At 38.4% G+C, this 12,542-nt stretch overlaps 1 protein-coding gene across 2 annotated transcripts; it reads left to right on the forward strand.

Moving 5' to 3' along the window:
* Positions 1-85: 85 nt before the first annotated feature.
* On the forward strand, positions 86-12,404 carry LOC102203930 (transmembrane protein 87A). 2 transcript variants are annotated; one of them, XM_005736752.1, is made up of 20 exons: positions 86-279; positions 1,549-1,606; positions 2,053-2,150; positions 4,702-4,818; positions 5,029-5,076; positions 5,165-5,206; positions 5,457-5,583; positions 5,663-5,724; positions 5,894-6,077; positions 6,188-6,287; positions 6,410-6,503; positions 8,184-8,255; positions 8,395-8,503; positions 9,201-9,259; positions 9,352-9,455; positions 9,554-9,630; positions 10,246-10,310; positions 10,394-10,446; positions 10,626-10,656; positions 10,784-12,404. In XM_005736752.1, exons 1-20 carry the CDS (start codon positions 163-165, stop codon positions 10,823-10,825), a joined length of 1,659 nt encoding a protein of 552 aa, XP_005736809.1. In that variant the 5' UTR covers positions 86-162; the 3' UTR covers positions 10,826-12,404. The 2 variants fall into 2 exon arrangements, with proteins under 2 accessions (XP_005736809.1, XP_005736810.1); XM_005736753.1 differs by having other exon boundaries at positions 10,249-10,310.
* Positions 12,405-12,542: the final 138 nt, after the last annotated feature.

Here is a 12,542-nt window from a genome sequence, read left to right on the forward strand (position 1 = left end):
ATGATCGGTAGTTGCCTGCCCCTCTGTCAGGCATATATAGAAGGAGATGGTTTCCGCTCTCACTGTATTCGGTGTTATGTTGCACTCTTGTGGCGACCGCGGTAACTACAGGGAGAACAACCCGGAGCTGGATGCGGACACGAGCCTGCTGACCTGGAGTAGATGCACAAAAAGATGTCATATGATCAGGTGCATTGGTTGTGTTTGCTGTTTTTTGCCTTGGTTTTCCGTCCTGGGACAGCGGCAGAGGTTTCCGTATGGAGCATGGACATCAACTCGGTCAGTGTCTTTAACATATGTGTCTTTACCATTATTACATAGTCTCTAAGCTAAGTCTTCCATGGTAGCTGTTAGCCGAAGAAGCTAACTAGCCCCTTCTTTCTACCTGGCGCAAACACTGTCGTTTTGCTTTGACAGCTCTTGTTTGGATAGTCTGACACGACAAGTCGCTTATTCGCTTATTACCCCGCTTTTAAACCACAGATTTTCGTTTTATTAACGCTACTATTTCTGTCTGGACATTCAAAAGGGGATATTTTTCTCAGTTCCATTGTGTAAAAGCAGGTGGTGTCATGTTACAGCTTCGTTTGCATCTGTGTTACACAGGAAAAGTAATTCTAGTTTAGAAATTGATGGCTCAGCCGGTGATATTACCTCACTAAATTCAAGGTGAGCTAAAGGTGCTCCCGCGTGACGTGGATAAGCGATGATATGTGGAAAAAACACGTGTTGCATCATGTTATAAAGCTTAGGTAGATATAGTGGTGTCTTGGTATTTCTTCATATGTTGCTCTGGGTCCAGACCGTTTCTGTTCAAGGAGCCAGACTGTCATTTTTTAAGTGGTGTTAAGTAATAGTTTTTCACGCTATCTGGAGGGCTTCAAAGGTGTTTCTTAGGACATTGCCTACTTTTTAAAAACTAATTTTCCTTTGGTTCAAATCATCATAAATGTGTAAGGAGGAGATATAACAGTGAGTGTCTACAGCCATATGTAAAACACAGTGGAGGCAAATGACATTGGTACACTCAGCGATGGATGGGCCTCCCAAAGAAGAAGAGCTTTGGAAGAAGCCTGGAGAACTATCCCTGAAGACTACTTAAAGATAGAAAGTTTCTCTTAGAGAGTTTAGACTGTGTTAAACAATAAATATGTTCAGACCAAATATTGATTGATTAGTAATGTGCACACTTCTGTTTTTCCATTATATGCTGTATTTCCATATATGTTTGCATGTGTCAGTAAACCGCTGTACCTATTTTGTTATATATAATTTTAATATGACAGGTATTTAAAAAAAAAAAACTTCAGGAAAAGATTATTAAAATTGTGCTATCACATAATTTGTCTAGCACAGCAGCTGCAGCACCATTGTTTCCAGTACTCAGCACTGTATGCATCACACATGAGCAGATGGTGGTCCATAAAGCCATGTCTTTATGTGTAAATTGTACATTCTTTCTGAACACAGTTCAAAGGAATCTGCAGAAGTGACACATACAGTGATCGCTGATGAGCTGCTGACTGATGTGTCTCTGTTGGGTTTCAGACGCAGGATGCCGTTTTTCGGAAGACCCTGTATGCCAACACCACCATCTTCATGAAGTGTAAGTAGCCTACGTTCTCTAAGGTGTAGATGGCCAGGACTGTGGATGTGAGGATTCACACATAACTGTTGACTGGATGGCATTGTTGTGCTGTGATTTACATCCCCCACAGTGTGTTTATGGCTCTAACTGGTATCCAGACATTGCAGATAAGTTGGATGCCCTGCAGCCTTCAAACAGAATATCTAGAGACTAAAAGCAAAATGTCAGTGTTTAAAATGATGAATACTCTTTGAAAGAGTCTTATCTCCACAGTACAGATTGTACTGTGGTATAAATTTCTCTTCTGTTTGTAGAACTGATTGCTGGCATTCCTCTAAGGAAAATTAGACACTGACCTAGAATAGAACCTGGAATACTTTGAACTCCACTGACAAGTATTTGCTTGTCTGAATCAGCTAGTGGATTCTAAGTGTTGATATGTTCTTCTTTCTTCTATTTTTCAGTCCAGGGTGACTCAAGGCGGTGTAACAAAAGCTTCGCCTTCAACATTAGCTGGTACCTGCGCTCCTCTGTTTGCTATAATGAGGTCTTTAACACACCAGTGAGTATACACTAGTGAGTCTTTGAGTAAAGAAAACAAAGATATACTTTGGATAAATTTGGGTTTATCAACTTTTTTTTCAGGATTTAGATATATTGTGCATCAACTGTTTGTCAGTCAGAGCAGCTGCTGTTTCCTTCCTGAAGCGATTTCTTGGCCTTGGCCTCAACTTCCATCTGGCTCCTTGTCCAAGGGCTTCTCAGACTCAGCTGCAGTTTGCTTTGTTGCTGTCAGACTTTAAGTGAGGGTCACAAACAAGGATACGTGGAGGTCACCTGTAGCACAAAGGAGACTTTGAAGTCAGATTTGATTTGAAAGGTTTGGTTCCTTTCAAGACAAATGCAAAGCTGGAAGGAAAGTAGTGCAAGTCCAAAGCAGTTTTACACCAGGAAGGAAATTCACTGCAATAAACAAACTTTACATTTTTTTATTTCATCCATCCATTTTCTGGGCCACCTCCTCCAGCTCCTTCAGAGGCATTCATCCAGCAGAGAGATGTAATATCTCTCTATGTCCTGGATCTTCCTCTCAGTATAATATCCCTGAAACACCTCATCTGGCTTCTTTTAATGTGGAGTGATAGCTGCTCCAACCTGAGCCCCTCCTGAATGACTGAGCTCATTCCCCGTGAAGGAAGCTTATTTCCCACTTTTGTGTCTGCCTAATTTACCCAGAGTTCATAGCCAAATGTCTTGGCAGGAATGTAGACCAACAGCATTGGTTTCACGCTTCATGCCAATAGAGCAACTGCAAAAAGCACAGACAAAATCCTGAGACCACCGAACCCTCCACCCTTTACCCCTTCTCTGCGCCTAGAAGTGCTGTTCATTTAAGCTGAAAAGAATTGGCTTTACATCCATCCGTCTTCCGTTTATCTAGTTCAGGTTTGTGGTGGGCTGGAGCCTAATCCTACACCCTGACCCAGTTGCCAATCTATCACAAGGCACTTCAAATTAGGGCTGCTCGATTATGGCAAAAATGATAATCACGATTATTTTCACTGAAATTGAGATCACGATTATTTGACGATATTTATTTAACCCTTTAAGACCTACTATAGAACCAAGTCCACCAGAGCTTATATTATTTTTTTTACATGCTGTAGTGCCATTTGTGGGAGCATTTCAAGTTGCTATACATCAATACAACTGTTATAGCCCATATTTTAATAATATGTATGCATTAAGTCCATAGTAATTACATAAATTGCAAAAAAGTGCAATAAACTACAAAAAAATTGAAAATCGCTTTTGTTTTGTTTACATATATTTCTACTTGGAGAAATTTAAGAGGCTTATCCCTCAAAACTTTAAATACAAAAAAGTTGCAAAAAATAGTTTACAACAACAGGAAATTTATTTTGAGTGTCTTCATAGTTTTATTTTGGAGATACAGCAATTTTTATATACTGCAGGAAAAACAAAAAACAATCCTATGATGCAAATTTGCAAAGAAAACAGCAGGTGCATCATTTCACTGTGGGAAGTGTTACGAACAGCTGATAGGAACGGCAAAGCGTGTTTCTGGAATATTATGTTTTTGTTCCTGCAAGCGCTTTTTATGCAATTTTTGCAAAGCTATATGTGGAACGAAACCGTGACCGAGGACAAGCTGATGGCATAAGATGTAAGTACAACTCCTCCGGTTTCATATGCAAAACAAATGATTGCGCTAGCTTACACGGTTCAGGTTCTACAGGGATTTAAAAATAGTTACGCAAAACGGAGCGTGCTGCTCTGACCGGCTTTAAAGGGTTAACAATGACTTTAAAAAAATAATATAAAATAGTGTGCAACACCACTGAAGTTTTTTTTTTTTTAAACTCTCTTTTCAACCAACGGCAGTCACTCTCCAAATAACTTCTGCTTAGCTTTCCGAGCTTCCTCTTAATCAGCGGTCTCCAACCTTTTTTGCGCCACGGACGGTTTATGCCCGACAATATTTTCACGGACCGGCCTTTAAGGTGTCGCGGATAAATGAGGGAGGGGCTAATAATCGGCTCAGTCATTTTTAATGATCGTTGAAAGCCCAGATCGTAATCGTGATTAAAATTCGATTAATTGAGCAGCCCTACTTCAAATTTTTATTAAATAAAAAAGATCTAAATGAAATGAATACCTTCAGATTTAGTCAGTTTTACTGTGTGGGTTTGATGTGACGCATGAACACACTTCTGTTTTGTAAGAGAAAAAATAAACCCTGTTTGTGATTTGGATGTTTGGAGCTTACAAAAAATGTATTTACTATCTGAAATACTTTGGGCCTTTGAAATTAGGTTCCACTTACTTGCCTGTGTTTGCACTATTCAATGAGTCCTGTGAAGGCTGGTGCTTTTGTCTTTGTTATTCAGCATTATTTAGCTGGTGTGTAAAATATTGTCATATGCATATTAATGGTCATTTTTATATGGTGTCAAATATTTAGCAAAATGTGTTGAAATACAGTAAACTCAGTTACTGCTGTGATTGTCAAGTATCATTGCAATAACATCCTGTCTGTTCATTATAATAAACATAACATAAAGTACATGTTTTAACACACTGTTTTGCAGGACAACAAAGCAAGGAACATGTTTGGCATGGAGCACATGCTGAAAGATGGCTGGAGTGGCTTCTACAGTCAGGGCTACATGTACTTTGACAACTGCTCCTCTCTCTTGCTACCAAAGGTCAGTGACAACGATACCGTCCTGTAGATGGCACATAAACTCATTTATTATGTGTGTGTAATAGTCCAGTTTCTGTGCAGCAGTTATCCAATACTGATGTAAGTCAGTTTTTAAACATGTGAAACCGCTTTTTCAGAGATTTCCTGCATACACTATATTATATATGCATATCTATTCATGTGTATTTGTTTACTTTGGCCTTTGTTTTAGGTCTATTACCCAGACTTCAACCCTTATCAGCCACTGACTAGCCCAAAGGTGCGTGATCGACACTGATCTTTAGACGCTTATTATAATTTTTCATTGTTCTTATCAGAATAGCCCTAAAACTACTTTTTTCTCTTAGAGTGACCCATCCAATCAGAGCTTCTTTTGGTCTGAAAAACCGGTAAGACATTACAACAGTGAATAAACGTCATATTTTTAATTTTTTGAGGAAAGTTTTAATCCTTTCTGGGGGTATTTTATATTCCAGTGCTCATGGGAACAAGTGTAATAATGATAATCCTTTATTGTCATTATACCAAAAGTACAACAAAATTATATGCTGTCTCATTCAATGCAAAGAAATAAATCTATAAAAAGTATAAGAAATTGCTTCATTCATCAGATTTAAAAGTCTAAATCTTCTTTTTTAGGATATCAGTGCAGTGGCCAAAGCTTGGGAAGACAGTCCCTATCTGTTCATAGTGAAGGTGCAGCCTTTGTTTCGTGGCGCTGATGATGAAGCTGAGGGAGGAGAGCAGTCCAGCTTTACTTTTTCAAGTGAGAAACAACCATTTTGCATAAAGAGCTTTAGAATCATATTTCTTTAAACAATAACGCACCTTTCTTTATTTCCCAGTGAAAGTGGAGATGAAAGGTCCACATGAGTACTCCTCTCCAGCAGACTGGCCTCTCATGATGGTATAAATCCTCATTTTCTGTAATATTTAATTGCTATATCTAGGAGTAAAGGGAGTTGATGAATTCAGACATGTAAAATCTTTCACCATAGCACTGGAACCTGAGTGTATAGCTTACTTATTATCGATGACAAAGCTGAGACTGTCTCCCACTCTTGCGCCCATCACAGTTCTTCATGGTCATGTGCATTGTTTACGTGCTGTTTGGGGCTCTCTGGCTCTTCTGGTGCGCCTGTTATTGGAGGGATCTGCTGCGGATCCAGTTCTGGATTGGTGCCGTCATTATCCTCGGCATGCTGGAGAAAGCGGTTTTCTACTCTGAATACCAAAGCATCCATTACAAAGGAGACTACGGTTGGCAGATTTTCCACGCTCTCTTGTTTGTGGTATAAGTTTGTTTGGTTTTGGTTTTTCCTTTTCATATTTTGGCATCTGTTTTTCTCTTTGTATTATTTTTTTTGCAGTGCTAGGGGCTGTGATTTTTGCAGAGTTGCTCTCTGCACTCAAAAGATCTCTGGCTCGAATCCTGGTCCTCATTGTAAGCCTTGGCTATGGCATAGTCAAGTGAGTTGATTCCTGAAAGGTTACCTGATTGTATATAGTCTCTAGTGGATAACCCACTGCTGTTACTTGTTTTAAACAAGCTCTTAGTATTAATGCACTGTTTTATTCTCCCTTCTGCTTAGGCCCAGGTTGGGCACCACCGTACATCGGCTAGTAGCTGTTGGAATTTTTTACCTTCTCTTCTCCTCAGTAGAAGGTGTGCTGCGAGTAACCGGTGTAAGTGTCTAATATTGATAAGAAGCAGATGCAAGTCTTTATTTTGCAGTCACCCTTAAGAATAGAAATCAGTTGTTAGCTAAATATTTATTGTGTGGCAGCTTTCAAAACCAAGACTACAAAGTACTTTTTTATACAAGGATTATAAGAACAGTCACACATACATATTCTTTTTTCTCTTTTTAAATAAACAAATCATGCCCTAAATAAATAAAATACATTTGAACAAAGGTTGATTTAAAATGTCCTTTGAAGGCATACTCTCTGCTGATTAGGACACCCTTATACTTCACTTCTAGGACCACATATTAAGTTTCAGTGGCCTCACATTAATTGTATCCAGGCAAGTGAAATGAACCCACTGCAGTTCAGTTAGTACACATTATTTGTTGCAGCCTCTGGAGGGTGATTGAAGCTGATGGCTGTGATGTATTTTTGCATAGAAATGTGGCCTGGTGCAGCAGGGAAGGCGCTCTCTATATATAAATTTGATTTGAGTGCAGGAGACCATAGAGAGGGAAGGTTACACAGGGATTCTGTCTCTGGGAGGCAGACAAGTGATCATGATAGAGAATGACAAATTTGATCTATGAGTAATTTTTCGAAAGAAGCTAAAGACACAGCAGCGAGTTCAGCAAACGCAATTTAAACGTGAGATAAGAAAGACAGCAAGGAGAATGAAGTAATGAAGTTGATTAGAATGTGTTTTGTAATCTTAACACAAGCTCATGTTTACCCAACACTTTCATAGCATGTACACGTCACCTTTCTTCTTTTGTGCTCGAGGTGATCATATTTAAATAAGATGCCGGAGTGCCAAATCCTCACCTAACGGTTGCAAACTTGTGCAGCAGTCTGTATCCCCAGGCATAGATACTTCCTAAGTTTCACTTGCCAGAGCACAGACTTCTTGAATGAGCTGTTAGTACAGTTAACCATGCAGAAAACCACATTAAAAACATAATTAAATGCTCTGAAAGTCACCATAAATACCACTACAGTTGAGTGTTCGAGTTCAGTGACTGTCAATTAACACAGATGAAGCCTAGCAGAAAGTGTCAGCTACATCTGTCTGTCAGATAAAGCAGCCACACCCATAATAATGCACGACTCAGGTGAAACAGGTGAGTTATAAAAAGAGCATTTTCACATGAGTTTAGTCAGAACTTCATAGATATGAAACAGAAATTCCTCCACCAGTAGTGACGTAATTGCTGCAGGATGGAGATTTGACTGCAAAAATCACATAGGTGCTCACTAACCAGAGTACCAGCAGCTCAGTTGAGTCCATTATTGCAAAGAGATGTCCTGCAGACAAATTTGGCTTATCGCTACAGACTGATTCAGATTGATTGCCTTGTGTTGGATATCTGACGGCATTTATATGCAAATTTTCACTGATCTGAGTGTTTACGGTCAGTTTGGTCACGCCAACAAAACTTTTTGCAGTCATTCTCCAGGAGCAAAAAGATTCTACCAAATCACTGGGCTACAGCAGATCTTTTCTTTTGAAAGGAGATTGACTAGTTTTTGGAGTCGGCCTCAAGTGGACATTAAAGGAACTACACTGCTGGTTTAATTCTTTAGTTGCTTGATTCACAGTCAGTCTTTGCTCTATTTTGTGCTCTAAGTTTTCAACAGATCTTCTTCTGAAATGTGTCTCTTGTCATCTTCCTACAGGGCTTCTACGGGACTGTTGCCCTTGTGGCTAATCTCAGCCTTTCCCTCATTGACTCCTGTGTCATGTGGTGGATATCCTTTAATCAACTAGCCTGATGACTGCTCAGGTGTCACTGCGATTCGTATTATCACAAGCACTGCACATATAGGCATTTGATTGTATTTATTTAGAAGCTGTCCATAGACAGTGTTTTCCTTAATTTGCATTTACATTTTCATCAGCTTGTCTCAAACCACTCGTCTCCTCAAGCTCCGCAGAAATATAGTGAAGCTCTCGTTATATCAGCACTTCACTAAAACGCTCATCTTCTCTGTTGTCGGTGAGTTACAGCTGTACTGGGGTCTGCTTAGCTTCCACGTTTCCATCAGTCAAAAGATTACCGTAAACTATGAAGCCAATTATGAAATGGTAGAAATGTGCTGCACTTGCTCCTCTGTAAGATGTGGTCAGACTTGGAAAATATGTTTTATTGTGGAGGGTGCTGGAAGCTGGTGAGCTAAGCTAAACATGTAAACCTACTTCTGTATAAAGGTAATGAAACTAATATAACTTATATAAAAAAAAGCTAATTTCTCCTAGAAAAACTAGGTTTTTCTATTGATTTACAAAACATGACATGTTAATGAGTTATAGTGCTAACTGAGGGCTGATTTTGTCTTCATTAGCCTTTTTGTACTTTATTATCAACTCGTGTGAAATCAGGTTTATTGTTTCCTTCTGTTACCAACTTGTATTTAAGCTCCAGTCTCCTGCTTTGTGTTTACTATGTAGCTGTCAGTGTGGCCAATCTTCATTTAACCCTTTACAAGAAAGGGAATCTGCGTATTTCCATATGTGATAAATATTTTTTGAACACATCTGTTTCATTTAAAAAAAAAACACATCTCCAGTTTACCAATGCTGTGGCTAGAATTCCCTTCAGGTCAGTTTGTTGTTTGTGTGCTGTAGTTTCTGCGAAACACGTGTATTTCTGTTTACAGTCATCTAAATCCTTGGTGTTTATTTTGTGTCCACAGCTTCTATCATATTTATCATCTGGACCACCAAGGTCTTCAAGCTGGTCGACTGTCAGAGGGTCATTTTGCTTTCTCTTTTGGCTGAGTTATATTTATCTTGTACTGGATTTCACTGCTTTTCCCCTGAAATCTGTCCTTATCCTTTCTGCAGGGTTGGAGGGACTTGTGGGTAGATGATGCATTCTGGCGCCTGCTCTTCTCCACTATTCTTCTGGTCATCATGGTGCTGCTGCGGCCCTCAGCCAACAATCAGAGGTCAGCGTCAGTATGGAATTTGGGCCAAAGTACCTCTGTGTAAGCTCGCGGTTAACGCGATTCATAAAGGTTTCAGCCTATGTGGTGTTTCCTTTCAGGTTCTCCCATTCCCCTCTGATTGATGATGATGATGAAGAGGAAGAAGCCAAGGAGCCCATGCTGAACGAAGCCTTTGGTACGACATTTGACTCCTCTTGTAATTTAAAGCCCCAGACAAGTGTTTGCCATATTAAACAGTGTTTGAAAAAGAAACTGAATGCTCATTTGTGTTACACAGTTAAGTTGCTTAGAAAAATGTTGGTTTTATTAAACTCTAGTGCTGTGTGTTGGGAGAAAAGGTAAAACAGCTTTTGATAAGCTTGGTTGTGTAAAACAGTTAGTTGCCATAAATGTAGTATCCTGCCGGCTTGTCATCTTGTGCCAGCTGATTCTTTACATTTTGATCAGTTTTGTTTAGGTTCCACAAACAGGATGTTTTTTATCCTATAGTAACAGTGTTTAAGTGTAGAATTGAGGCCAGTAGGCTTGTATAACACAAAAATATAAAACGACAGAGATCACAGAAATGTTTTCCAGCGGTTTGTATCTTCTGTTGTATGCTCTAATAAACCCAAATAATCACAATTTTCCTCACATCCTTTACTGACAACCTCCTGTCTGAGCTTTGTTAAACCTTGTTTAACCCAATGACACATTCTCAGTCTGTTTGTATAGACGTTAATTGAGAAATTTATAATCATTTAATAGTATCAGAGTAAATGATTTCAACTGCCTTTTCTTGATTTTTCAGAAGGAATGAAGATGAGAGGCGCAAAGCCTGACATTAACGGCTCCCAGAAAATGTTGAGTAAAGAGGTAGGTTGACTTCTGACATTTTCTCTCCTGCGTTATTGTCATGTTTACTTAATTCTGTGTTTCAAAACTGTGCTTTTTGTCAGGATGAAGATCTAAAGTGGGTTGAGGAGAACATTCCTACTACTGTTGCTGATGTGTAAGTAAACTTTTATTTTGGTGAAAAACTGCTACACTAAATGACATTTGGATGGAAATGTGGAAAAGTACTATATTGCTGTTATTCAAGCCATATTCATAGTGTTTGACTTACTCCTGATGTGGGTGGTATATCCATGGCCTCTTTCTCTGTTTTTTTTCTTTTTCCCCTCCATACAGAGCTCTCCCTGTAATGCTAGATGAGGAAGAAGTAAGGAGCCTTTTTACTTTACACATGCTAGTCCCATGATTCTACTCACACTTTAATCTATTTAAAGTCCTGACCTTTTACTGTGACATCATTTAACAACCACACTGCTGTGTTTTTTTTTTTCCAGGAAATCTTGAAAACCAAGATGGAGAGGTCCAAAATGGAGTAGAAGACGATCTGAGAGTGAAAAGAGAGGAATTCGACTGAGGCAGCAATGAGTGATCTGATTACCAAAAATGTTGGGGGGATGCATATCTGTTCTTTCTTCAGACACTTTAAAAAAAAAACAACCTTTTATTTCACAGGCTTTCGGTAACACTACAGTAAGCTCTTATATTAACGCCATACTGTGCAATTATAAGTATTTAATGAAACATGTGATATCCAGTGCAAGGGATAGATGATCAAAATATTTGACAAAAGCTCCAACCACTTCAGACTGCACAGATAACTCCTGGACGGGTCAGAGTTGTAGGAATGTGAGGTCCTTTTTGGAACACAGTCAGGTATGACTCGTGATGCCTGGCCATCATCAAAGCCAAGATATCGGATGATGCTACAAACGGAAGATAATGAACATAACTGAAAACATTAAAGTAGTTTCATAATAGGATTATATTTAAGCCATTGCAGCATCTTAATCAACAATAGGTTATCTTCAGTGCTGTGCCATATATGTAAAAAAGATGCGTTGTTACATTACATATTTATTTGATCACACGATTTAATATTTAAATGTGCAAGTAACTCTATTGTACAATTAGCCATTTAGCCAGACAGCTAAAAGCAAATGTTTTAATGCTTAACCAACAAATATGTGTGTTTAATTGTTAACACATTATTACTGTAGTGTCTGGCTAACTGGGTCATTTTGAATATCAAAATAGTTAAGCCACTGTTAAAATCTGTCATGTTGATACTTGAAGGATATCACCGTCGTCCAGAAAATAAGCCCCATCTGTTGATCTGGGAGCATATAACGATAGTTATGGAGCTATATCAATGCAAGGAATTAACTGTAATAAAACCGTATGAGGCGTGTTCATTTTGTAGACACATGTCAGATCATTTCTTCAGGATGTCGTCCACACACTGATCAGTTTAAGTGAGTTGAAATTTGACTATATTTAATTGGTTGATAAGTGTAGAAAAAGTAAAATCCTGTTTGTAAGCATTAGTAGTAAAATTAAGCCTGCTTTATTTACATTTTTATGAAAAGTAACTTTTTTATAGTTTTGATTTCATATAATAGATCTAGAAACACTAGATATTGCAGTCACCAAAGTGAACACTTTTTTTCTAGCCACTGAATAACGAACCTGGATAGCTGAAAAATATACATGTAAATTAGTGTGTCTATAAAATGTGCTCTCCGACCCCCTCCACCAACAGGTCCAGAGTTTTATTTAGGTTCTCTGTTTACTTTAGTAGCACAGGGGAGTATCATTTCACCATTGTTACAGATTTCTCTGACCCTTTCCCAGCTACGCTCAAAAATAGCCTTATCTGGAATAAATCCTCATCCTTGTGTGATCTACTGCAGTATGTGTGGATAATTTTAAAGTTCTGAACTATGTTTGGTTTTTTTCTATTTGTCTAAATCTTGTTGACAATATTTTATTTCAGAGAGACACTAAAACCCTGTGTCTGGATTTGAGTCTGCATTGTATTGTGAAGCTGATAATATTGTATGGCTTTTTGCGTATGTCCTGCAAATAAATTTATATTGAAAGATGGTTGAAATGTAAGTTTTGTATAAACTTAGAATTATTTTGATTTTCTAAAAGACACGTTTAAATATATATCACAATTATAACGCGTTCTTTTCTAGAATATTTTATTTTAAAAAAAACAAGTAGGAGTGTCCTTTAAATCCTGGAAATCTA

The sequence above is a fragment of the Pundamilia nyererei genome, unplaced genomic scaffold, assembly GCF_000239375.1.
Source record: "Pundamilia nyererei isolate P.nyererei 1_Seehausen unplaced genomic scaffold, PunNye1.0 scaffold00070, whole genome shotgun sequence".
NCBI lineage: Eukaryota > Metazoa > Chordata > Actinopteri > Cichliformes > Cichlidae > Pundamilia > Pundamilia nyererei.

Bases quoted from the DNA above. Each gene is read 5' to 3' on its own strand.
- LOC102203930 (XM_005736752.1), top strand. From the start codon at position 163: ATGCACAAAAAGATGTCATATGATCAGGTGCATTGGTTGTGTTTGCTG. The intron at 8,256-8,394 runs ATATCCTTTAAT...ATTTGCATTTAC, and splicing joins ACTCCTGTGTCATGTGGTGG to ATTTTCATCAGCTTGTCTCA. The intron at 9,631-10,245 runs GTACGACATTTG...TTGATTTTTCAG, and splicing joins CATGCTGAACGAAGCCTTTG to AAGGAATGAAGATGAGAGGC.